Raw genomic sequence first — 26,597 nt, forward strand, 5'->3', positions numbered from 1 at the left:
CCTTGGGAGCTTCTTGATGTTTTGTCCAGTGTGCATTCATAGGTCTGAACTTTCTCTTTGAAACACAAATATTTTGAATCCCACTGAAATTAATCTTTCCCTGTATATATGCTCGGCTGTTAACGACTCAGGAAATGATGAAATAGTTACAGTCATGAAAGGAATTAAAAATATATTTCTCTTACTGTTAGAAACTGCAACTGCAGAGATTAGATAGTTGTACACTCCATCAAGGTGAAGGTCATGTTTGTAATTCAAAGTTCAAGTTAGTTTCCAGGTCCATGTTTAAAATACAAGTCTTTACTTGAGACAGATTAAGTTGAACATTTTTATGTAGGCGAGGTCACCTTCTTTCAATCAGTCCACCTCACTGACTTTACAGGAGTTGCTATACATGACTATTAGTCTCTATTCTCAGGGCTGGCACAATGACTCTTCAAGAGAATAGGCCAAAGTAGATTAAATAAAATCACGCTGGGAAAGCACTATCAATCTGTAAGGCTCTGAAATCTTGCCCCTAAAGTTTAGTGAACCTAAAGTTTAGACAACCTAAAGTTTTGTAAATGTAAATATCTAGAGTGACAAAACATACCTAAATTAAAAGGCAAGCCAGGATAAATAGTTTCAGCTCTGATCACAGAGCGATCATTGCACATTAAGCACATGCTGTTATAGCCATGCAATTATTTACTGGCAATTACCTTCTCTTGGTGCCCTGCCAGTGCTAAGGTGGTGGTGGTTATAATACGCAGATAAGTTCACAGTGCTTTACAAGCTGCGAGCTCAGAACTCCCAGTAAGGCGTTTTCACACTTCAACCCTGCCACTGCTGAGGGGAAAACAGAGCTCCCAGGCAGCAGTCTATTTCAGTTCCTTATCACAAAAGTATCACAGATGAGAATGCAAGTTCAAGATTTCCTGGCCTCAAGTTTTCCTGCATATCAACCTTTACCCTTATCCCTCTGGCACTTTTCAGGACAGGCAGGTTGAGATAGAGAGGAAGGAATGGAGGGAGGAGTGGGGGGAAAACTCAGCCCAGCTTACTTGGAGCCTCCACAGAGATTGTGTACTCATTCTCCATCTCAGCCAGCACACGCACAGACGATGCATTCTCTGGAGAGAACTCAACTTCAGTTTTCACTTCACCATCTAGTTTACATTTCATGATAATATAAACTGTTGTCTGCACCTAAGAGAAAAGGTATTACAACATGCAGGTTTGCAACATAGGAACACTTACTTTGTTAAGTCCCTTTTCGAGGTATTTTATTGTCACTGCAACTAACAGATAAATTATCATCTGTCATTTTCACGGTCCTGAATGGTTTTCAGAAGCATCTTCCAGTCATGGAGTAACTGGGCAGGTGGCTTCTGTTACAGCTTGCACCAGCATAAATACATGCATGTAAACTGATAAAATTCCAGATTTATCAGCTAGATTTATAAACTGATTAAAGCTAGATTTACAAAATTATTTAGTTTTAATTCTATCAATCTTTTCCCTCAAGCAGCACAGCCCCATTCTATACAGAAACAAAGGAAGAAACTTAGACTTTTTTTCATCTGAGGGGATGTTATACCAAGAAATGCTGTTTTTCAGACAGTAAGCCATGATCCAAGCTCTTCAGAGTCACTTGCAGGATATGCACCAGAATTGTCATATTAGACTGCATTTAGGCTGTGGCTTTAATTGGTTCATTACAACCACGCACTCCACTTGCTACCTCTAACTCTCACCAGAATGGAAGACGGGAAGTCAAGAGTGTGAACCTGCCTCACAACACACAAGACAAGCTGCTATATTAATTAGACTATCTGTCAATAAGTGACATTGCAGCCTAGACAACACTGGGCACTGCATGTTACCAAGCTATTTCTGGGGCTAGAGAACTGAGCTAATGAAACAGAGACACTGAGGACAGTGGGCTGAGCGGGAAGGTGACAGAAAAGGAATTAGGAACTAATTTCCAGGCCTGTAAAGCCGACCATTACAGAGCAGCATAATGGATTGCACCAGCCCACAGTAAGAATGTAGCCCAAGGAGCGGACATACAGTACCCCACACCGTATGCGGTCAGGCTGCACCACTGGATGGTCCCCAGTGCTCTTGGATGATCCATGTTCTTCACTCATGGCAAGTCTGTCAGAGTAAACTGGGTTCTTCTCGTCTTCTGTTTCCGTATCAGTCACAGAGTCGCAGCCTGAGTCTAAAATAAAGCATACGGAGTCCTGTTAGATCACACCCCGCTTTGGTGAAAATGCGTATCATACACATACATCCTGAGAAACAGCAAGGGAGGTGGGGGGGTGGAACTTGCTGTTCTTCTCAAAGTAATGGTCAGAAAAGGGGATCTAGATGAAGGGAAACTACAGAACTTCCTCTTTAGTTCCCTTAAGGGGATTGCTGGGGAAAATTCACAAAGATACAAAAGTGCTGGAGTAGCACTGAATATGCTTATGAAACAAATAACAATGCCACTCTTTGCTGAGATGGATAGGTCCTTCTCATGTTAGATAGGAAAATTAGTATGTCAATGTCTAATATAAGAATGATTGGCAACTGGATTCATCTGACTTCAGCTGTGCTCTTAGTACATTGTAGGATGGGCAGCAGTCTTTCGCTCCTAAAGTAAATGAAGAAAACCAACTTTTCTTTCATTTCTGGATCCCGCTTATACTGCTCATTCCAACTCCCAAATTCATTATTGTGTTGACAAAATACAACATGAAGCATAGTCTGAAAGGATTCTGTTCCTCAAGCAAGAACTATAAGGTCCTGTATCTATACAAGAGTAAAACTGAAACATGGCAGAACCTTTGCATTGGAGAACAACAGTACTCTACCAAAAAAGACCCAAGAGTAGAAGTAAACGCACGTAACCCCACAATCTGTGTGTACAAAACAGCATTCTCATTCCTGTTTCCCAGTAACAGCATGGAAATTGATGGGAGAGCAAACAAACTGAACTGATATCAGTGGCTGAAAAAAACCCACAAAAACCTTGCAAGAATTAAAATCGATTACAGCTCTCCTGCCCCTGCCAGGAAATACTTTTCCCAACTAGAGAAAGGAAACAACTAACGATTTTGTATCTACTTAGTAGAAAGCACTTTCTTATATAGTTTCTACATCTTGATTCACACCTTTTTTCCTGTCTCCCAAAACATGGAGTGAAAGTCACTGACTTCCCCTTGTCAGAAGACTAACATGAATTCTTAAAACTCTGTCTCTCACAGCCAAAATTTTTCAAACCTTGGAAAACTGTGAAGCAGGCAAGGATTTAAGACAACATTTCTTATTTGTTATTTACTACTTACTGTAAAACACATCTGTAAAGAGCAGTACAAATTATTTACTAGATAAAATCTCAGATTTGGACTGGCAGAATTTTTATATTAGTAAGAAATGTCCTATTTAAAATGCTCAGTCCTGATGAGAAAGACCTAAGTGATCAACCACACTAACCTGTGGCATCCCTATGGTGAAGCTGCCAACAGTCCAAGTTTTACCTAGAATCCCCCAACCTCTTGGTACATCAAGTTTCTACAACTGAAGAAAGCCCAAGTCGTTAAAGCAGGCATCTATTAGGAGTTCCGTGTCCTGCTAGTTTCAAACAGTGAAGCTAGAAATCAGTCAGGAATTTAAATCTAGACTACTTTATTATTATTATTAAAAAGGACTTAAACTTAGGATATTTGAAATTCTTTGTCATGCACATTTCAATTTTTTTTAATATATTTTCTATACATTTAAGTGGTATTTTATTAATTATATGAAGGCAACACTGCTTTCAGGACACAGGCTTTAAGCCACAAAATTTTAGCGAATCAATCAGCTGAAATTTTTGTCACAAACAGTGGTGCACATACGCTTAACTTTAAGTATGTGAATAACTCCACATGGCAAGGAAGCCTACTCGCGTTGAGTACAAGTAGATTGCTGCTTTAACGTTTGCTGTAGAAAGAGTAGAGCCAAAAATGTGCAGCTCTGTGAAGTTCAAGTGAGGCATCACCACCAACATTGACGTTTCTTAAACAAACCTAGAACAGTACATGTAATTTAGCAAATAGATTTTAATACTGCATCAACACAAATCTGCAGATTTGACTAAGAAACTACTTTGACACAAGACTAGGTACTGAAGGCGGTCTTTTGGATTTTCAGACAGTGGTACTAAGTATTACAGAAGATGGACAGAGGTTTTAAATTCTTTAACTCAGCATTTTAGTTGATACTGCCCATGTCATCAGCTGCAAGAGCCAAACCCCAGTTTTGGGAACCCGTCTCTTAGGGAAAGGTGGACTACTCCCACCTGGGGGTGCCAGGCTGCCCGGCTGCACAGAAGAAAATAAAACACTGGTCCCACATCCTTCCCTTACATGATAGCTGTCATGTCAGCATGTCAGGCTTTCGGCATATGCAGAGCAAGACACCTTTTTTTTTTTTGGGGGGGGGGGGGGTGGAGGAGGAGAAAAGGCAACTGTTAGTAGAACAGTGTCTCTGTAGTCTCTGTTGGTTATTTCCAATATGACTAAACCAGAAAGACTAAGCTCACCGCAGGTAAGAGAGAGCCAATGATGACCAAATTACAGCAAAGCATTAATATTCCTCCAACATATGCACAAGCTGACGCTTGCCAGCATCCTGATATAAAGGGCATCATCCCCACTCCAACATGGAACCATTAGTGCAGTAATTTGTACCTCTCTTGCCCAACACATGGTCCATTTCAGAGGAAAATGAAACCTAAAGCTGTGGATATTAGGTACATCATCTACAGTAAGCAAGGATTAGAGGGGAGCAAGGAGAGAGCAAGCCACCCGGTCTATTTGATACTAGAAACAAACAGCAGATAAAGAATAACTTGAGCTTTTAAAGAAGTTCTGGCATTGCCTGATCCTGCCTTGCGCTTCCGCATTCTTGTAAAAGAGTTGACTGCCCAGAGGTCATATGTAAGAACAGATCTGTTAGGTAATACGGGAAGAAGCAAGCAATGTTAATCAGTAATCGGATTAACAGCTGACGGAACAGGCACTTGGAGTTTTGGGTATGAATTATTCATCTGTTTTTTCATTCAGAAAATTCTGAAATTGCAAATTACCAACTTCCCACATAAGCAGTGAAGTGACGCTATGGTCACCTTGCAAGTTCTAGTCACGTGCTACTGACTTGTGAACATGCAAGCATTGGAGAGGAAACCATCCCCTTACATTCAATAATATCCATGCTCTAAAAGGAATTATTAGATTAGGCTTCCCACTCACTAAGATAATTGAGTAATGACAACACGTTTGCATATACAGGTTCAGCAATTATATCATTGTAATGACACCCAGGCTAAAGAGGCCATCACTGAGGAGATAACAGTCACATTAGAAAGTTAAAGTAAATACCTGAATTGAGCTTCTCCATGAGCAGCTGCCGTAGGTGAACAGCTCGTGGTTATAAACGGCTCTGCCCTTGACTGTAGGGCCTTTCTGTTCCCTTTTAAATGAAGGCTACCTCAGGCCACGCCTGACTGTCTTCTGTGAAATACTTGTGAGAATAGCAGCAAGGGGAGGAGATGCGGTCCAAGAAACCCAACCACATTTCCCCTTGAAGAGCGTGCCCCCCTCCAGGAAGCGCCAAGCAGCTGAGCTACAGAGAGCGGCCCTGTGCCAGCCCCTCCTCGCCTGTCCTGCCAGGCTCCCTGCACAGCTGCCCTGCAGAAACTCACCCCTGGGAAAAGCCCAAGGAAAACACAGGCATGGCCACATGCTTCATGAGCCATTTAGCAGCTTTAGAAACTAATATGAAGCAGTTATTTTGACCTGTTGCTGTACAGTGCACGCAGCTTGCTCTGTCATCCATTTCCTCCTGGCTCAGCTGGCAGGCTATCAGCATGGAGCCAACAGCTGTGGTTTCTCAGAAGTCAGCCCTTTACACCACAGGACATGCAAATGCTCAGGAGGAGTCAGTAGCCTGTCCAGACCACTCTGTCATCCAGATATTCACGCAAATGGCATGACTGGGCAACAGCTTGTCCCTATAGGTTCTGTATGTGTGGACTACCTCCTCACTGGCATCTGTGAACACTTCCCACTCCATCCATCAACCAGTCGAAACAACGAGCTTTCACGAGGCCTCGGACTTTCACCTCAGTACACCCAGAGGAAGCGGGAGGGCCCTCAAAGAGAGCTCCTGCTGTCACCTGAAGCTTGCAACTGGACAGCCTCCTTTTCCAAGTGTGAACAAGGACATTAAGTCTCCCAGCGCAACTCCAGCTGCATTTGCAAGACGCAGGCAGCATACTGACAAAGTAGTCAGGCAGTTATCTTTCATCATGCTAACCTCAGAGCCCCTGCTCTACCAAGGAGATACATGCTCAGCAGTGAAACATCTTGTGATAACCCCCTCAAAACTGTGTTGTGCTATAGCAACATTTCCCCCTTTCAACAGAGGAGAGAAACATGCAGAAAAGCAGCAGGTGAGAAGAAAAAACACAGGAAAATGTAAGACTTTGTAAAACTGTCCATATAGAACAAATAAAGTATGGGACATCTGCCCCTCCTCTCCAAACCCCTCACCCCAAGTAGCTCATCTATGAGCACAGCACCTAAAACCAGATCACAGAATCATAGAACCATTAGAGTTGGAAGGGACCTTGAAGATCATCTAGTTGCAAATCCCTTGCCATGGGCAGGGACACCTCCCACTAGACCAGGCTGCTCAAAGCCTCATCCAGCCTGGCCTTGAGCACCTCCAGGGATGGGGCATCCACAGCTTCCCTGGGCAACCTGTTCCAGTGTCTCACTGCCCTCGGAGTAAAGAATTTCTTCCCAATATCCAATCTAAATCTACCCTCTTTCACTTTAAAACCGTTACCCCTCATCCTATCACTGCACTCCCTGATAAAGAGTCCATCTCTCATATAGGCCCCCTTTAGGTACTGGAAGGCTGCTACAAGGTCTCCCTGGAGCCTTCTCTTCTCCAGGCTGAACAACCCCAACTCTCTCAGCCTGTCCTCATAGGAGAGGTGCTCCAGCCCTCTGGTCATCTTCATGGCCTTCCTCTGGACTCGCTGCAACAGGTCCATTTTCACTTCTACAAAGAAAGTGGTCCCGTTTCATTTGTCCTGTAAAGCTGGGGGTTACAATAAACTAGTTCTAATTTTCCATCAAAGAAACCACCTGTGCATTTTACTATGCCAAGTTTTGCCTGGGCCAGTATGCACACACACTTGTGCATCTCTTAGGTAAGCTGTATCCTTATGATGAAAACCACTGGCTTATTAAGAGACCTGTGGACAGGACCAGTGTTTCAGCAAATTGTAAGAAGCCAGAAGGTACAGTTTTTACCTTTGTAACCTACTAGGACAATATATATCCATAATACTCAAAAACATACATGAGTCCACAGTTTCTTTATAAAGCACATCTCATCCAAACTTCAAGGAACGTGTTTCTTTTGTTGTATTTTAGAACTACAGACACATAACTGAAAGGATAAAAATATCTTTGCAGTGGAGTGCAAGAGGCTTTCATGGTCTTCATGACAATTTAACCCAAGTGAGTGAATCTGTTCGCTTTTCTTGGTCAGTGTTCCCAAATGCTGCTTCCAAGTTGTTTGGTTTTTTTGTTGTTTTTTTTTTTAATTTCATCTTTGAAATGAAAAGGATTTTGAGAAAGCTGAGTCACCAGAAGTTGTTGACAATGCCAAGGGCAGATCCACGTCACTCTTGTAAATACTGGAAGGTAGGGATGAGAAAGTGGCCAATAACTACCATACTTGGGTTGCAGGAACAGGAAACTCAGCACGTAGTTCTGAGAACAGTGAGGTTAAGAAAGGAAAGTCCGAAAAGCCACAAGACTGGAGACGACATAGAAGAGAAAGCAAGAAGAAAAAATATGAAAAAATACCAGACACTAGAAAAGAGTGGTAAAATAAAAACCTCAAGCAGATGGGAAACTGACAGAGAACAGGAAGGTAACCCACAGGATCAAAGGTACCTTCTGTGCAAATATTCCAGTTTAAGGACAAATGTCACTGTCGCCAGTAACTCCCAGTTGGCTGCTTGGGCTGGACTCAGTTTTTCATTATTCCTGGCACTCATCATCAGATGAAAAATGGGACTGAGGAGGCACAGTCAGCTGTGAAGCAACTGTGATCAGATTGATGCCCATAACGGTCACACCTCACATGACATTTCCTGATGTGCAGAAGCACAGGTAGGAATCCCAGATGAGACATGCCAACGGGAATTCTTGTCACAGATACAGTGCCACACAGGTAACAGCTGGGAAACTGCCTACCACACACCATCTGCCCCGGCAATGCTCTTCAGCCTCCTTTGCCTTGACTGCAGATGACTACTGGATGGGCTTTTATAGTTCAGTTTGGGATCACTGGTCTGCAGCCCTGTCTCCCTCAGTAGCTCAGGAAGGTACACTCTTGGTCTGTAATGCTGCAGGTTACACAAAGGCGCCATCCACAAAGATCTAAGCACAGGCAAGTTTCACAGAACTCACCAATTTCTCCAGGATGACAAGACAACACTCAGTAATCCTATCACAAATTAAAGAGGAAATCTGTGACCTCCTGCAAAACTCTTTCAAACTTAGAGATCTTCTTCATTCACTAGCAGCCCTGACCTGAGAGCAGGACCCTTACTGTAAAGAACTGGATGCACCTGAGATAACAGTGACTTTACAGCTGCAACATGCAAGACCTGAGGGAAAGCATGCAGTCTGAATCCAGCGTAGGTTCTCCTCCAACCCCAATAAGAGATAAATGTTACACAAATACAGGTCCCTCAAAATAGTGTTCTGAGATTGTGCCACGTTTTGCTCTTAGAAACCTCATCAGACGACTATTCACAGTCCTGGAGAAGAAACGTCTTCTTCCATTACCTAATAAAGCACATGAGTACCAACACTGCCCCTACAGTGCTGTCACTCGTCCAGAAAAGATTTTGTTTCAGCTCAAACACACACCTCACTCCAGAGAGTTATCCTGGCTTAGTGAGTCTGCTGAGCTGAGGAAAAAAAAAAATATCAAAAAAGAATATCTGTGCATTCGTCTGGAGGCAGATGTTCACAACAGAAAAAGCTATACCGATTTAAAATACAACTGCACCCACCACAGCCCTCTTTCCCCTTCCTGTTTCCCCTTCTTGTCTTTATTTTCACCAGAGGTTATGGCCCACGCAGCAGAACCAGTGGAAAAGAGCACGTGTTTGGCTGCGTCAGTGAGACACAGGACCAGGATTTCTGCTTCAGCAGCTGACAAGGGGGGTTTAATCTAAGCTGCCAGTCCCTGAACTTCAGGAAGAGAAAGAACATTTATACATTTCACTCCTACCTGCTGCAAAGAGAGCAGCTGCCAGCTCAGGGGTGAAATGCAGAGTCCCCCTTATAACACAGAGATAACATAGTTTATCTGACCATGTCTAGAGCATGGTACAAATGCAAAGTGTATTTATCTTACAGTTCTTTCACTAAGGTTCAAGCAAACGTACCATATTATGGTTGCCTCAAGCTAAAACCATGCCTGGCTATTATTACGGTTCAGAATCTGCAAGCCAACTCAACTCTCTGAGCTCTCAGTTAGCCTGAGGGTCTCACAGGCCTAGTGGTCAATTTGTGACAGGATTAAGCGTATAACCTAAAGAACTAGCTGGGGTGCACAGGACAGAGATGGAAAAGAGCTTCTGAGGAAGATGCAGGGTTCTGGCTGCCCAGACAACAGACACTGTATATATGACCAAAATTTCAAGAAAGAGGGGCTGGAATAGTTCACTTCAACGACCTGTGCCAGGAGACAACGCATATCGAAGAAGTGTATGCACAGCTGATGATTTTTAAGGGTGCCAAGAATCACATTACATCCACCACTGATTCAAGTTTTCCTGAGCAACCACGTGCAAGAAACATGTATATCCAATTTGCTGATGAATTATATCTCCTTGCGCAGTATCTCCTTGCTTCAGTTTAAGCACAATGCATAACACTTGCATGACAGAAAAGACTGCCTGCATAAAAGCCCACAAAGCTAGAATTCCACCTAAGAGAGCTGGGTAGCTGCTTTGGAAACATCGCACCAGGAGATCACTGTTTGAATGAAGGTGCGGTTCTACAAGTGGCTTCAGCAGATCTAAGACCACATTACTACTGAAAAGGCAGTCCTGCCCTCCCTCTCCTTCAAATAGTCTCTCTTGGAATACCACCTTTGCAGTCCAATGCCACACCAGGTCCTCCAGCCAGAGGAAAGGTGGAGAATAAGGCAGATCACTCTTTTCCAGCAGTCCATGCTAAGGTTATCCTTTGCCACTGATGAAACTTCCCTTTGGGAAACTCAAGATCCACTGTTATTCTCAAGCCACTTTCGAAAAATGCGTCCAAAAGTTTTCTGTGGTAATAATAAACAGCCATGAAAATCCTACAAAATGCAACCCTAGAAACAAAACAACTGTCCAAGTACACAACAAAGGTCTTTGAAACAACATGAAGTCTGCCCCACACATCTCTTCAGACCTGCTCTGTAAAGCATCTTTGGTTTGGCCACACACTTCTGCAAAGGTTTTACAGAAATAACTTCAGCTGTCCAAACTTGGAAGAAGCCATCAGTGATGGTCACTGGGCTCTTATTTTAAACAGGTATTTTAAAGCCTTGCAGCTGGCATTGGCAGATACTTAGAATTAGGCTTAGCCACTACCTTAAAGCAACCTGTTGAGAGATTATCAGAACTATAAGCTACAGACAAATATGATTAGTATTTGCGATGTGCATGAAGCCCATTATAGCCCAATGGTTTCTAACCACACCTGTTTCTGTACTTTACTAGTTCCGGGCTATCATTTCATTGTCTCTGTCTAGAAAGCTAGTACACACCTATGCTAGCACTGCTTGAATCTCATACTGTCATGAAAGACAAGCTGTGAAGTATTGCTTTTAATGTGCATAAACCGGGACTTTATGAAGCACCTTGATGACAAACAATGCATCCATCCTCCATCTGGGAGGACTACTTCAACTGCTTGATCCCATTTGCTACAGATGGATAAGGACACTCATGCATTTCTCTCAATATCACTTGGGGGTTTAATTAAGGTTTCTCTGATTGTTTTAACCAGCTCTCTGAAGTCTCTGCATTTCCAGCATCAGTCCTTTATAACCATACTAGCAACTGCAAGGAAGGGCATGCTACCAGTATGCTCTCTCAACCTTAACTCCTGTGCAAGGGCGTCACAGTTTCCTCTCCTTCACAGGCAGTGAGAACCAGCCAGGCTGCAGAGCTCCCATATAATGAAGCAGACTCATTGCACCCAGAGGGCTGACTAATACCTCACCCGTTCCTCTTCAAAGAGCAGGGCCAAAGAAGCGTATCTTCTATTTCAACACAATATAACAAAGAAAAATACAGTTTTAAGAATTCACTTAATTTTGCCCCTTCAAAGAGGGGAAAAAAGGGAGCGAGGCAGGACTGTGGTACAGCAGATAATCATGCTACCTCATGTCTTCAAGACCACTCCAATAAGCTGGCAAAAATAAAAGCAGGATGTAATTCTCTGAGATACAACTACTCAGAACATATTCCTCCATAGACCACTGAGAGACAGAAGTAAACACCAAATGGTCCCCAGCTTCACGTTTCTCTGTCCCTTTAGATCTATAGATTGATTCCTGTCCCTTCCTACCTCCAGCATGCTTCCTTTACTGTACTTCTGATATCCAAACAGACTCTGAAGATCCAAGTAGAGATCAAAAACTTGGCACAGGCATCCACATTCAATCTGCAGTTTCTAGAACCTCATAAGGGCCAAAATGGATCTTGCAGAGAATGGCAATTGCATGCATGGGACTGGAAACTCTTCAAGAACATTGTGAGGATATGGGACTACAGTATGAGGGCTTGAAGAGATCAGCTGGTGAGGAAAATACAATGCTAAGATCGCATCTAGGATTTCATAGACAAGCAAAGAGACTCCAACAGGGTTAGAGGAACATCACAGTACATTAGAGCCACATAAACTGGGGTCTGCTCACAAGCTGGAGACTCAGAGATACAGTATTAGCCCTCTAGCAGTGTAACAGGTACCAAAGCACCATTTTCTGTAAGGCCAAAGATTAAGGAGGTAGTTTCATAGAAGCATTGATTTGACATAGCTTCACGATCCTGCTCTAAGATGATGAGCAGGGATGTCAAATTAACTCACAGAATTCCTTTTGGCTGCTTTATTTTCAGGATTTATCATTTAAGGGGGCGGCACAACTTTCCTATAAAGTACTTGGCCATGTCATGCCTCTTCCTAGCAGGATTACTCTCTGCATCTGATGTTCGTCAAAGGCCACGCTTTATGAAATTTAACAAGCAGCACAGGGAAGAGCTGCTACAGCATTCAGGTCTTGTTGTGCCTCTACATGCAACAGCAAACTCCACTCCACTCTGGAAATCACATTACAGAACTCCGTCTTGTAGGAATATGTTCCCATGCAGGACAGAATGGATCTGTGGGGAAGGAGGCTGCAGTTCCCAGTTTATAGCATCCCCTTCACTACTGCCTCACCTGCAAGTCTCAGTGTTAGGCTGACAGAGTAGTCCTGACTGAAGTGCTACCTGCCAGAAAGAGACACAGCACAACAGATACAGCAGCTGCTACTGTCCTAGTAATAGGTAACAATGCCACTACATAGTACAAAGCACCCACACCTCAATGAACTGTTGTAGTAGGCACCTGAGATAAGATCACTTCAGCACTGTCCTATGCTGAAGTGTGCAGCTTAGTTACTGTCTGGTGGCTTTTGTGGTTTTTAGTGAAAAGCTGCCCTTAAAAGTACTCAATGTGATTTAACATATTTTTAAAGGGGGGGAAAGAAAAGAGTGTTCAAATTAATCCACAAAAGCCACACGCCACTCTTCTAGGTTATGGTATTTGCTTTGTCATTCCTCAGGACATCTCAAGTATAAAGGTAACACACCAGATAACACTGGATTTCACTGTGCCTATGTCCTGAAATAGTTACACAGTAAAGCACGTCGTAAGTGCATCAAGGCCTAACATAGATCTTATCTGAACAATCAAGTGAACAAACTCTGACACCCTCACGTAGAAAGAATATTGGCCAATGAGCTACTCCAGGAAAAACCTGCCTTTCAGCAGAAATCTGGAAGTTATGTATCGTCACTGAACAGATCATTTATCATTAATCCCCAAAGTAACAGGAGAGTAGCTCCTGCTAAACTTAAAAATTCATTGTGAATTCAGGGCTCTAACCCTAAAGAGTAGCAATGAGCAAAAGTTAGCAATCAAATAATCACAGAAGTGTCAGGCTAAAGAGAATCTCAGACATACTACCACTTCATCCCCCTGGATTGAGACACACTTAAGAACATGTTATGCATCTGTCCAACCTTCACCTCAAACTCATAGTAGCCTATTCCAGGGTTACTTTATCTTTACAGCTTGAGTCCAGCACAGGACCACAAAGATGATAAAGGGAACACAGCATCTTTGATATGAGGAGAGGCTGCAATAGCTGGAACTCTTCAGCCTGGAGAAAAGAAGACTCAGGGGGATCTTATCAATATTTACATAATGGTAAGGAATGAAAAAAAGGGAGCCAGATTCTTCTCCACAGTGCCCACTGACAGGACAAGAGGTAACGGGCACAATCTGAAATACATGAAATTCCATTTGAACACAAGTAAACACTTTGTTACTCTGAGGGTGGTAAAAGACTGTATCAGGTTGCTCAGAGAGGTTGTGAAGGCTCCACCTGCGGAGACATTCAAAACCTGACTGGACATGTTCTTGGGCATCCTGCTTTATCTTGACCATGCTTGAGCAGGGAAGTTGGACTAGATGGTCTCAAGAGGTGCCTTCCAACCTCAATGATTCTGTGATACGCTCTCAAGTTTCATTCATGGTTTCACCAGTGCAACAGAAGAAAGCCGGGAACTTAATTCAATTCCTTGACTTGTACAGGAGGGAGAATGATAACAGCTTATGCGGTTTGTTTTGCTATTTCCTTCACAACAAAAGCTCACTGCCTTGGTCTCTGGCATCTCTCAATAAGCCCCTCACTAGGTGGAGGAACATTCCAGCTCCTCCTCACCTACATGGCTCCAGCAAAATTCTCATGTTCCTTCTAACTGCACACTGTCCTCCATATTCACCACGTGCTTCCTTACATCCACTTCTGACCCTCCTATTTTGCAAGAAGTTTGCTGGTACTCATCTTTCGTTCTTGTCCATTTCATTGCACGACAGCTCTGCTCAGCCAAGGCTGCACTTGTCCTTCAACAGCACGGTTCATAGCTGCTGTTACATTCAGTTATCACCTTAGCAATCTCAGGCAGATGTTGACTTCCCTGGGTTTTTCCCTGCAAGAGTTTGCTTGGGTATAGAAACTTCAAAGCCACTGATTAGTTAGTAAATGGTTTGGAAAAATCAACTTTTAAAGCAGGAAATTTGATAATTTTCAAGACAACATAGGTAGGACCTGAAATAAATTGGAGAAGTTTAAATGTGCATAATACAAAACAGATGTCAACTAAGCTTTGGGAACACAGGAGGAAGAGAAAGGTCACTGACTCCAACTGTGCAGCACAGACTCCCAGCTGCCCAGTGCACACAGCACAGCATGGTCTGGTATCACAAGCCAGATAAGTGACAGGCTGGTCACTGCACCCTGGATGGCCACTATACCCTGCTGGACCTGAGCTGGCTTGTACACTGCCATCCTGAGCATTTCCATGTCCTTAGCACAGTTATTGCATAGCCTGAAAAACTTCCTCACAGATAGCAGGAGAGCCTGCAAAAGAAATCTTCATGCCCTCTGCAGTTTGCCAGGATTGAGAAATTGCTGACGTAAAAATGCTCCATCTACAAGAGAGCAAGAGTCAGGGTCAGCACATAGTTCTCAACAAGGCTGAACGAGTGCTTCCTCATTTCTGAATTTGTACTAAACTAATAAAAATTAAAATAACTTTAAGCATGTGATGTCTGGGGGTGTCATGTTCCCATGATGCACTAAACAAACCACAGCCTAACAGCTGCGCTAGATGCCACAGCACAGCCTGAGCAGGGCCAGCGTGCAGGCTCTGGAGAGGTATTTGCCCTCACCATGTCCTGTGTCATATGCTCCACTAGCTCAGGATTCATCTATTAGTAAGCTGAAGCTTGGTCATTTTTGCATCAGGTTTAGTGCTGACACTGCTGTTAGAAGTACTGGTGAATGCATGGGGAGAGAAGTACTTCCCAGAGAAAGACACTGAGACAAATAATTTCAAATACGGTCATAAATTTTCTCTAAGTGCTGTAGGAATTGAGCGCTGCCTTATTCAGGAAAATCTCACAGTCTGCTGTAGAGAATGGACTTAACTAAGACCTTCTAAGAGCTCCTGACTTCAAAGCCTTCATCTAAAATCCCAACAACAAAGTCCTGGAAGCAGAGCACAGGCTGTCTTTATCTATGGGAGAGGTCTGCTGTCACAAACACTTTAAGTCACTCATGCTGGGGTTAGCTGCAACGAAACTGTAAGGCAGATGATAATTTTTTATTACCAACCAAGAAGAAAGTTTTCACAGTTTCACCCAAAAAGGGAACTATGTACACCTGGGGTTGTCTTCTCTTCAGAGGAAGCATCAGAACATTTGCATTTGAGGCCATTCACAAAACTTGGTCTGGAGAGTCACACGATGGAAGAGGTCACCTAATCATTTTTTTCCCCACACAGAGGTAGGATCCAATACATTAATGCAAATACTTTTGCCATGAGACCAGGCCATCTTAAATAGGTTCTTCCTTCACATGATTCAGTGACAGAGGATGGCTTGCTTTGGCAACTGCTCTGAAGTGACAGCCTGACATTATCCAACCCTTGCACACAGCTGACAGGTCACATCAGGTGGGGCTTCCATAACAGTACTACAAGTCCAGAAATTCTGCATCTTTGTGTACCAAATTATTTGGAAACGCTACAGCAGACTCCACAGCAAATGAGTTCGTTTTTATCTCTTTTTTTCTCTCAGTCAAATATTTTCTAGATATAGTGAAGTCAGTTTGACATCAATGCATGCTTGTTCAAGTCAGAAAACAGAAAATAAGCTGGGGTTTAGGGTTTTTTTATGTAGAAACAAAAATCGAAAGCACAATCTCCCTTTCAAAACACCATTTACATAAAGCACAGTTTATTTCAGCACATGCTAACTTTCAGCAGAGATGACACTGGAGAAGGACTCTGCATCCAACTGTGAAAAGTCAGACTGCAGTGCCTCACCCCAAAGAAGTTTTGCCATAGATGTATGGCAGCCAGATGACTAAACAATCAGGCATGCAAGACATACTTCCCTGGCTGCTCAGACAGACAGCATAGTGCTAACAGTAAGACTCACCTCTGCCCCCTCCCTGGGTGTGCTCTGAGAAGTACTGGGAAGATCCAGCCCCCAGATCCCCTGGTCACAGCCCCCCAGCATTCCAAGGGGCAGCCAGCTGTACCCAGAGAGAGCCAGCTCACCTGCGGAGAACCACTTACTGAAGCAGGAGGAAGAAAGCCAGGTCAGCTTAATACAATAAATTGACTGCATCCCACATCAAAGAGAGTTGGAAGCTGCTCTTTAGCTGACAAGACTCTGCATTCAGTGCACCACTGCCAACAGATATGCTTTCCCAGCATAAAAATCAGATTTTTGGAGCTTAGCTTTGACAAACACAGCTTCGCTCTACAGAGAGAAGCAGTTGATCCACGGTGGTTTCTAGCTGATCCATTCCCACCCCCATCCCCTTCCCCTCAAATTCTCTTTGATTTTTAATGCACCCGAAACAAGCAAGATGGGTGAAAGCCTCTCACTAGCAGGGATCCACTTGGCTACGTGAAACCTCCCACTACAGCCAGTCCATCTAATGAAGGACAGAAACTCACACACTTCCCGCTCCACCCACAGCCCAGGAAGCAGGCATATGTCTTCTGCCCCGTGCTGTGCTTTGTGCACTTACAATGCAGCAAGCCAGAAAAGACTGTTGAGACCTGGCTCCGGGAAGATATTTCAGGATCAACATCCCTTTGTAGTCTCACACACTCTTCAGCTACACTAGAACTTACTCTAGCCTAAAATAACTCTGACAGCCCTCAGACATGTTAAGTAAAACCACTAAACACCAGTAATCCAGGGAGATGTTGTTTAAACCTCCCAAACTTTCAATACCATATTTAAAATCAATAAAATATTGGTGCTGTGCTCTAGACTCAAGTTTGCAGGAAAACAGTAACTAAACATTTACTTTTGCCAGAAAGTGTCAGAAGAAGCTAATTTAATCTCTGGTCAGTTCTGTTTTTCAGACTACAAAAGCTCAGCCATTGTTTTCTGTCTTCTTCCAGGCTGAAAGCAAAGGAGCTAAACAACTTTATCCCTAGGTTATCCATTGAGAAACCATGACGTTTTAGGAGTGTTTGAAAGGGAGATGCAAACATTGCTTTATGTAGGCTTTTAAGAGGTACTAGGAAACATCTGTTGTGACCTGGTTACCTGAGAATGCCATCTTCAGCACAACCCCTTAGTCATCTTTTTTCCGGAAGACTGTTTTGGCCAAGTTCGTGACCTTCAAAATTTATTTTTACTGTGATAAATTTGTCATCATGATTATCCCATTGTTAGCCTGGCATAAAGCACCTTTATGTGCACAACACCAGACACACTAGAAGACTGCACTGCCTCATTTATGCCACTAAATACAGATAAATCTTAATTCAAGATGCAACCACCGGACTCCAATCCTGCTAAGGCTGACAAAGAACACTATAACCGCTAAGTATGGCAGTGTCATAAAAACATCCTGACCATCATGATTCCCTGGAGCTCTCCACATTCATTTCAACAGAAACTATGACAAAGAAGTACCATACACTCCTCTGGAGTTTAGGAACATTCTGGCAATCTTTCCTGAATGAGATGAGGCATAGAGAAATTGGCTTGCAAAACTTCCTAGTTTACAAGGGTTGTGCAAGTCACTTTAGTTTTCTATTTCAGTAAAACATATTACCAGTGTTAAAATAAGGATAAACAATATCACATATCTCCCTCCTCCAATCCCTGACCAGGAAGCGCAACTCCTCAGCTGATACCTTACCTTCTGAAATAGCCTTCTTGACAGCTGCAAGGTAAGCATCAGGCTCATCATCATTTGTGAGTTCTTGCCACTGAGACCAGTCCTTGAAAAAGGTCAAATAGTCATCACAGTCCGTAACACCGCAGAACAGCTTGACTACTTTGTACGGGGGCCACAAAGCTTCCTGAAGGCTCTGCAGGACAGGAGGGAGATAAAAACTCTGCACCAGCTCAGCAGATAGCAAAAGGATGATGCTCCGACTTCTGTTGAACAGGTCCAGCTCCTGGTGGGAGATGGCAGACTCGCCTTCCAGCCGGTAGCTCAAAATCCGATGCTTTCGAATGTGCCGAGTAAAGAGGAAGAGGTTCTGGAGGTACTGACACCACTCAGTGGCATCACTTGCATACACAATCAGCACATCATATCCTCCAGGGGCTCCTGTACAGGTGCAAGATGATCACAGGGAGGAGGATTAAATTCAAAGCAAAAACTGACCCACAGCTTTGCAGCAAAAAACCCACAGGGCTGTCCCTACAGATCATGTCAGAAGCTCCAAAGCACTTCAAAAGAACAGTATATACATTAAAAGTGAGGTATTCACAGCCACAAAGCAATTCTAAGGGTGGCTGCACTCCTACTTGCATTTACCCCACTAAAATTTAAGTGTTTTTTTCATTCTCAAAAATCTTCCTATGGAGGGGATTTCCTATGTAGTTTCAAGTGAAACAAACCACATATGGAGATTTACAGATTTAAAGCATGTTGATAGCAAAAAAAAAAAAAACCCACAAAAACCCAATCTCCAAAACAAACTAGCTTGAAAAAGGGAGTTCATCTTTGCGTGCGAAGTGAAATCATTTTAGGCAACTATAGGGTCTCTGCAACACAACTGCAGACCATTACATGCTCAAGTGGTATATACACTAAATACAGCATGCCTAAAATAAGAAAGGCCTTTATTTAAATGAGGTCCCACAATGCTTACAGGAAGTCACTAGAGCTTCCATGGCGTTAGACATTTGCTCTCATTGCAGCAGAAAGCAAACTGCTTGCAAAATTCACATGCAACTGAAGGGTACACCAGCCCCAGTGCTCGCAGCACAGCGGTGCTATCATTCAGCCTTCAGACACTTTGCAAGCCTGTGTTACAGTCCTTCCCCAGAACTGTCATACAAAGGTTTCCCAATCATTTTGGCATGACAACCCCTCTCTTCAGAGCGAAAGAACTAATACAATAGTGGTGGCCATAACACAAAATACGCTCACCAAAGTTGACTTATTCTATAATTCCCTAGAGACAGCTCCTACCTACACACTCCTGCATTTCTGTGCTCTGAAACAGAAGCACTTTTAAAACCGTTTCCAGCTTGCCAAGAAGATCACATGCAGATTGAACCAGTATGACATGATGCAGTGCTCTCCCACCAATCTCAAGAAAACTTTCAAGTCTGAATTTAATTTTCCCATTCACCGGTTAAGAAATTTGCCCAAACTGGAGAATTAGGGCTCTGGTGTCATGGTAGATTTCAGTGCTGAGCATTTCAAATCTCATTAGCAAACTGTCATCTTATAATTCCAGTTTGATTCTTTAGAAGTGTCAACATTTCCAAACCATCTCCACCCAGAAGCAAGCAACCAAGCAAAGGCAGATTTTTCTAATTAAAATAGAAGGCAAGGCCTAAAATTTGGCATGCCAAAAAAAGCATCTGCAGACAGTGAACTTACCAGAACTGAAGATGACAGTTTTGCAGTCACCTTTTTAAAATTCAACCAAAATTGAACAGCCTCCAAAGACTCCATTCTGCCACCTTCCCCAGAACCTTCATGAAGAAATGAAGGCTGAAATGATGTCTAGGCTACGGTACCCCAGCTCTAATCCATGCAATTACCAACCAAATTGTAGTTGAACAGAAGTGGTACAGTTGAGAAATAGAGCATGGAGATGTGCTCTGTGCTCACCCAATAGCATTATGGTTACCTGCATAAATGGAAAGTCTCTAGCAATGAAAGGATGATGTCCTAGCTATGGAGGACATGGACACTGCAGTATTCACTAAGACAGCTGCATGTTTCTGTGTGAGTACAGCTCTTGAACCCCAGACGGAGGCTTGTAGGAGACAGCATTCTCAACGGAGAAGATCCAGCAAACTCATAAAGCAGACAAACAGACCCAAAGCCTTGGGACCTTTAAGCTAAGTGTGCAGAACTGCTGTGAAAAAAGATGTCTTTCACACCAGTGAGAACAACACTATCACCAAAATATCACTTCTGGCTGAACACCACCTGACTGAGATTCAGAATCACATGGGCAAAAATGGGAAAACCAAGAAGAATTCAGGTCAGTTGTTTTATTCTAGAAAGGGAGGAGTACCAGGCACTTCTGCTTCCAGTGCCATGTGTTGATTTATACACAGTACAGTGGGAAAGGGCAGCATATCTGCCAGGAACAGAGCCCATGCGTTGCAGCACAGCCAGCTGAGCCCAACCTCATCAGATCGTGAGATGACGCAGCAACTCTCTGAGGTGTGCCCAGGGCTCCTAAAGTCCTATCCTGGAGTTCTCTGAGAGAAGTCCCACCTCCGGACCCTGCAGAAAGCAGCAGCAGCCTCCAGGGCATTTTAACGTTCTGTAAAATGGAACACCTAATCTTACCACGCATTTTTAAAAAGAGAACAGCTCTGCAATTAAACTTGTTAGCAAACAGGCCCTTCTCCAGTCTTTCAATGAAAGGAAGCAGCTGTGCTTGGAGAGGGCGCAGGGTCAGGTAGTTATTGATTTTAAACATGCATCACGCTGTAGGGGCACTAAGTATCCAAGAAGCCTCCCTTCTCCAATATGTAGGCAAAAGATGCAAATTTGACAGACTCTGCAAGTCCCCGGTCAGCATTTATATTCCCAGAGACAACATCACCCAGAGCAATGCAGCCTCTGCACCCAATAGGAAGGAACTTCACCGAGTGTTTAGGAATGGTAGTGATTCCTTAGATAGCACTTGCTCTACCAGCACAGCATTCCCCTTAACAGAGCTGTGCCAGCTCTCCCCTGGCACTCTTACCACAGCTCCTATCGTCTTTTACACTTCTAAGATAAACTGAGGAACAACACTTTTAAAAGGAGAACTGAGAAATAAAATTACTGACTCCGCTTTTAAAGCAAAGGAAAGTCTCTATGTTCATAAGCAAAAATACTGGAAGTGGGTCTTGAAGAGCTAAATAAGCTTAAGTCAGCAACGGGACTGTTTCAAAGAAAATAAAAATCTAGAAATAGTTTCAATTGCAACATCTCCTTTTAAAAGAATGATGACACGGGACTTGCCTTCCTGGATCACGCAATTATTTGTCTAACCAAATATCTCCCTTCGCACCACCAACTACTGTCCAGTCCTCAGGGAAGAATGTAATAAATGGAGAATACAGCACGTTTCAAGTTTTTCCCACAACTCTTCACACATCAGTTAGAAAAAAAAAACTCAGAACACACTTCAAAGCACAATGTAAACTCTGCCTATTGTACACATACAAGGAAATCCCTAGGTGAACACCTAGCATTTTTTTTCTTTAAACCCTGACCTTAGATGGATGCTTTGATAATGCATTTGACAGGCTGGCTTTGGAAAAACAAACACAAGGAGGCCTTCAATTCAAGTAAGAAAGATATGAACAGTATATGCAACAGCAAGATGAAAAAAGATTTGTGCCAGCCAACCATTTCAAAATTCTTTCACGCTCTCAAGTGTAATCTTGTTTAAACTTTAACAATACCTTGCTTCTGCATTCCTAAACTTAAGAGTATAAAAGTGACTATCGCTTCTGTTTACAAAATGTCATCACTATTAATAATACTGCAAGGCATGTTTAAGTATTTATTTAATAGAAAAACATTCAGACGGGGTTCTGTTGCCGTTTGCAATGATAAAATATAACCTTTGGACTCCTTTCCAGCTGTAACTGCCTCTTCAGTGCTTAGCTGCCCACTCCGTTATACAGCTATGACAAGACTGATGAGATACCAGTACTGTAGAAATACCTAAGACCTCTAACTGAGGTGGAAAGACCACAGACTAAATAGCACAGAGACAGAACATGATACAAAGCTTTCCCTAGCTTATAAACTGCACACAGAATGGAAGGGGATGAAGCAATTCAGTCAAAAATCACAGAAGGCTCACGTCAAGAGAATAAAAGTATCCTATAGTGACAGACTATATCACGCCTTCGTAGCCCCTCTCTGAGAAGCAAACAAGTTAGGCTCATCTTCAGACCGTGTTTGGTAGTAGTGAGGTGACAATCTTTGAGTTCAGGCATGGGATAGTGGTTTACGGCCATACCATAAGGTTATGATTACCACTGAAATAGCTAAAGCATACCGCGGGAAGCTGACATATCAGCTCTCGGTAAGACTATGCCTTGCCCATTTAACACTTCCCAAATTTGAATCAGATGTCATCAACTGTTATTACCTATTATTTCATCCTATAAGCCAAAAGGTTTGACCTTTTTCAATTTCTAGATCATAAATATTTTTCCATTGTACTTGTGGAACCCATAAAGCAAATTCAGGGCCTCTAATAATATACAGCTTTTCTGCATCACCTTTCCCATCCCAATCCTAAGTAGACCATGACTTCTCCTTGCCCACAGACCAGGGAAAAAACTGACAGACTAAATCTTTACTCCAACTCAGATGATCATACGCAGTGGTGAGCAAATCTATTTTCATCTGCTAGATCAAATCCACCTCAAATTTTGTCCAAATGAAAAAGCGCTACATAGCCTGTTACCAGTTTGCATCGGGATTCATGTGTATGGAGGATACACGAATGTGGCCGTCCAAAATATCAGTCCTTGACAGAGGGAGATTCACTTCCTATGAAAGACAATTGCCTATGATATAAATGAAACTCACCTCAAGGTGTCTTAATAATCAAATTCTGAGAGAGTGCACTTCCAGAAGCTGTTAAAAGCTGCTGGTGGGTCATTAACAGAAATCCTCAGCACCTTTCATATTTCAGTGTCGGAAGTGTGTTTATTTAAGTGATGATGCATGAGGAAATGAATGCATTCTTTGCCTAGCTGGAATGCATAACAAAGTAATTGTGATCACATGCAGTAATTATTAACATCCTAGCGAAACCTCTCACTTTGACTGGAATAGAAAACCTTCTAAATAAAGTCCTGCAAACAAGCAAGAGAAAATAGCAGAATCAAAGTAGATAAAAGTTTTGTGAACCAAATTTTAGTGATAGGAACACAAGATTTGCATTACGATGCGTGAACCTAAAGTCGTTCTACTTGTAAGAGTATCTGTGAAATCACCTTCTGTTTATCAGGAGAAAAGTAGTTTCGCCCACAAGTCTCTCGAGGCCTCCATTTAGCTTATTTTTACATCACAAGGAGATACGCGTCAGTGAGACACTAACGTTACTTCACACCCTGAGAATGGCACGTTTTTCCTTTTTTAGATAAAACACGTACACTTCCCTGCAGCAAGGGGAACTTGCAAATTGGGCACTAGCAAGACTTACACAATACAGGCTAAACCCCTCTCCCCCCGGAGTTCGCAGCTTTAGACTAATCAGTTTTAGCTGCACATATGTTAGCTAAGACATTTTCATTGATGGCAACCTAGCTCAGTTTGCCGTGATCCTCTGCCTCTGTGGCAAGGGCCATCAAGTTATACCCCAAAAAGGAAGTACGCAAACGTGGGGGGATAAAGCAGTGTTTAGGAAGAACTGAATTCTCTACAAAACGCCACCGAAAAATACCTAGGTGGCAAAGGCTGAACGGGGACACGTTCCCCTACAGAATACCCTCCCTCAGAGCTCGCCCAGCTGCCAGCACGAAGCGCACTCGCGACACGGGAGAGCTCTGCCAGCACCTGCCCCAAGCTCAAGCCAAGCGAAGCCAGACAAGGCAGAAAGCGCAGCAGCTGGCGGCAAACAAAGCAGCCACCGCTGCTCAGAAGAGCCCCGGGGCTCCCCTAACCTCGGGGAGGGAACCCTCCTTCCCCTTTCTCCAGCGCGCCAGGGGCGAGCGGAGCCGCGCAGCAGCACCGCCCGGCAGGCAGGAGCGGGCCGGGAGCGACGGGCAGCGCTCCGCTACCTCCCCGCTTACCGGCGCCAAGGCTCACGGGCTGGGCTGCCGCCGACAGCCTCGGCTCGCCGGGGCAGAGCCCTCCCGGCCCCACCGCCCCGAGAAACACCGCCGCTTCCCCCTCGGCACCTACCGGGGGCCGCCATGGTCCGGGGCTGGCGGGGAAGGGGCCGCTGCCCTCCCCTCACATCGCCGGCGCCTCCTCCCTCCCGCGGCCGCTTCCTCGCCCCTGGCCGGGCGCTCCGACCCGCCGCCCGGCCCCGCCCCGCCCGCCCGGCCCGGCCGCGGAGGGCGGCCCGCGGCGCCCCCTGCGGAACCGGGCACAGGGCGGCTCCCGCCCGGCCCCTGCATCGCCTGCCAGGTACACGGCGGGATTCTCCTGCCATAGGAGGGAAATGCCCTTTTCCAGCTGGCTCCAGTCACATGTTCCACAGGTGGGCGAGGAAACAGCGCTACAATGAGGGGATGTCATGTGTTACGGTGATAACCTCCACATCCTTACTCGGGAGAAACTTAGAGCAATGGTTGTAGAAAAGAACCAAACAAGACCTGCTTTATGCACACCCCGAAGTTAGGCTTTGACTTCTGTCTCCTACAAGCAAGGAGTTGTTTTTGTGTTTTTTTTCCCCGAGGGAAAACCAAGTTGTTCCATATAAAGAATGAAACACTTGATATTCTGCATTTTCCTCTAGAAGATGCAGTCTTTTAACTTAAGATTTCCCTATGACTATGCTCGTGTTTGAGTACAGAGAAAATAAGCAGTGGAAGGACGCTGTCAGAGTTCAGAGAGCAGGACTCAATCTAATTTTGTTGCTGAAGATAAAGCAACAGATTCTGGCTAAATAATTATTTCAAACTATTCCTTCACAAACTTGGAACAAACACTCGCGCTGATTCGCATTCAGAAAAATTTCTTTGCCAAGAACCAGGGAAGTCTTTCATTGATGCACTTCAGCAAAGCAAAAGCAGGTTCCTTACAATCTGGTTTCCCAGTCAAGACAGTCACTCCCAAGCAGTCAGAGGACATTCTGTGTGCAGCTCACTTAACGTCACAAACACTAATGTTGGAACAGAGCTGGTTATGAACAGCAAGGAACCAACTGTTTCCTACTAATCGACTCTATCTTAGAGGTCAGTCAAACGCTCCTCTTACCTCCAAATCTTTCTTTACCCAAAACCTTCTGTAAGCTTACAAACTGCGCCCCACAGCCTGTCTTCCAAAAACAGAGTGTTTGCTCCCACAATAAGAAAGTATGAGGATAAAAAACATTTCCTGGTGATACAGCCCGATGAGAAACTCCAGGTATGCAGAGAAAAAAACAGCACTTTCCCATCTGAATCCTCCAGAAAATGTACAATAGAATAAAGCACGGCCGGGCACCAGAGAAGTGTGCAAATACAGGATCTACTTGGGATTTATGTAAGGGACAAAAATTTACTAGTTGAAAACTAGACTCTCTAGACAAATTCTTTGACTACTATGGAATACTCGTATATTAAGAACTAGTAAAACAGATGGATACCCATGTATATGACTTTATAATGATTATTCCACATTATTTCCCTTGTAAAGCTGTTTATCTTCATAGAATCACAGAATGGTTTGGGCTGGAAGGGACCTTAAAGATCACCTAGCTCCAATCCCCTGCCATAGGCAGGGACACCTCCCACCAGACCGGGTTGCTCCAAGCCCCATCCAGCCTGGCCTTGAACACCTCCAGGGATGGGGCATCCACAGCTTCCCTGGGCAACCTGTTCCACTGTCTCACCACCCTCACAGTAAAGAATTTCTTCCTAATATCTAATCTAAATCTACCCTCTTTCAGTTTAAAACCGTTATTCTTCATCCTATCACTACACCCCCTGATAGAGAGTCCCTCCCCATCTTTCCTGTAGGCCCCCTTCAGGTACTGGAAGGCTGCTATAAGGTCTCCCTGGAGCCTTCTCTTCTCCAGGCTGAACAACCCCAACTCTCTCAGCCTGTCTTCACAGGAGAGGAACAACATTCTTCTAACTTCCAGAATAAAAAGTGAAACTCAAAATAATCTCTCTGATGTTAAACAAAGGTTTCAACATGCTCCTTGGAACAAGCTTTTAAAGCTTTATGGTATCATACAAAGGACTATCAGAGTCGGCTTCCTGCCTAGTCAGAACCCATGGGGCCTCTCCATACGTGTCAGTGTCACTTAAGATGCTATGTATTTTATTTAATCAATGCAAAGCCCACAGGAAACCCCTTCAGGGCTTAAACTTCCTAAGCCACTAAAGTGAAATTAATATGCTTCTCCAAAGGAGCTTAAGTAAAATAATTGTTTCAGCATTGTTTCAGCAACCTTTACAGCAACCTCAACCTGAAAAATCAGATGACAAGTTTAGGTGAAAGCCCCTTTACGCTACAGAACATTAGGCTGGCCTAAA

At 43.7% G+C, this 26,597-nt stretch overlaps 1 protein-coding gene across 1 annotated transcript in view; it reads right to left on the minus strand.

Moving 5' to 3' along the window:
• PIK3AP1 (phosphoinositide-3-kinase adaptor protein 1) overlaps nt 1-24,428 on the minus strand; it is a 46,078-nt gene extending 21,650 nt beyond the window's left edge. The window contains exons 1-4 of the mRNA XM_074593065.1: nt 24,313-24,428; nt 18,109-18,525; nt 2,058-2,206; nt 1,044-1,188 (exon numbers count right to left, since the gene is read on the minus strand). Coding sequence (XP_074449166.1) covers nt 1,044-1,188; nt 2,058-2,206; nt 18,109-18,525; nt 24,313-24,325 — 724 coding nt within the window. The 5' untranslated portion in view covers nt 24,326-24,428. The remainder of the gene's footprint in view (nt 1-1,043; nt 1,189-2,057; nt 2,207-18,108; nt 18,526-24,312) is intronic.
• Nucleotides 24,429-26,597: the final 2,169 nt, after the last annotated feature.

This window comes from Larus michahellis, chromosome 6, assembly GCF_964199755.1.
Source record: "Larus michahellis chromosome 6, bLarMic1.1, whole genome shotgun sequence".
NCBI classification, from domain to species: Eukaryota; Metazoa; Chordata; class Aves; order Charadriiformes; family Laridae; genus Larus; species Larus michahellis.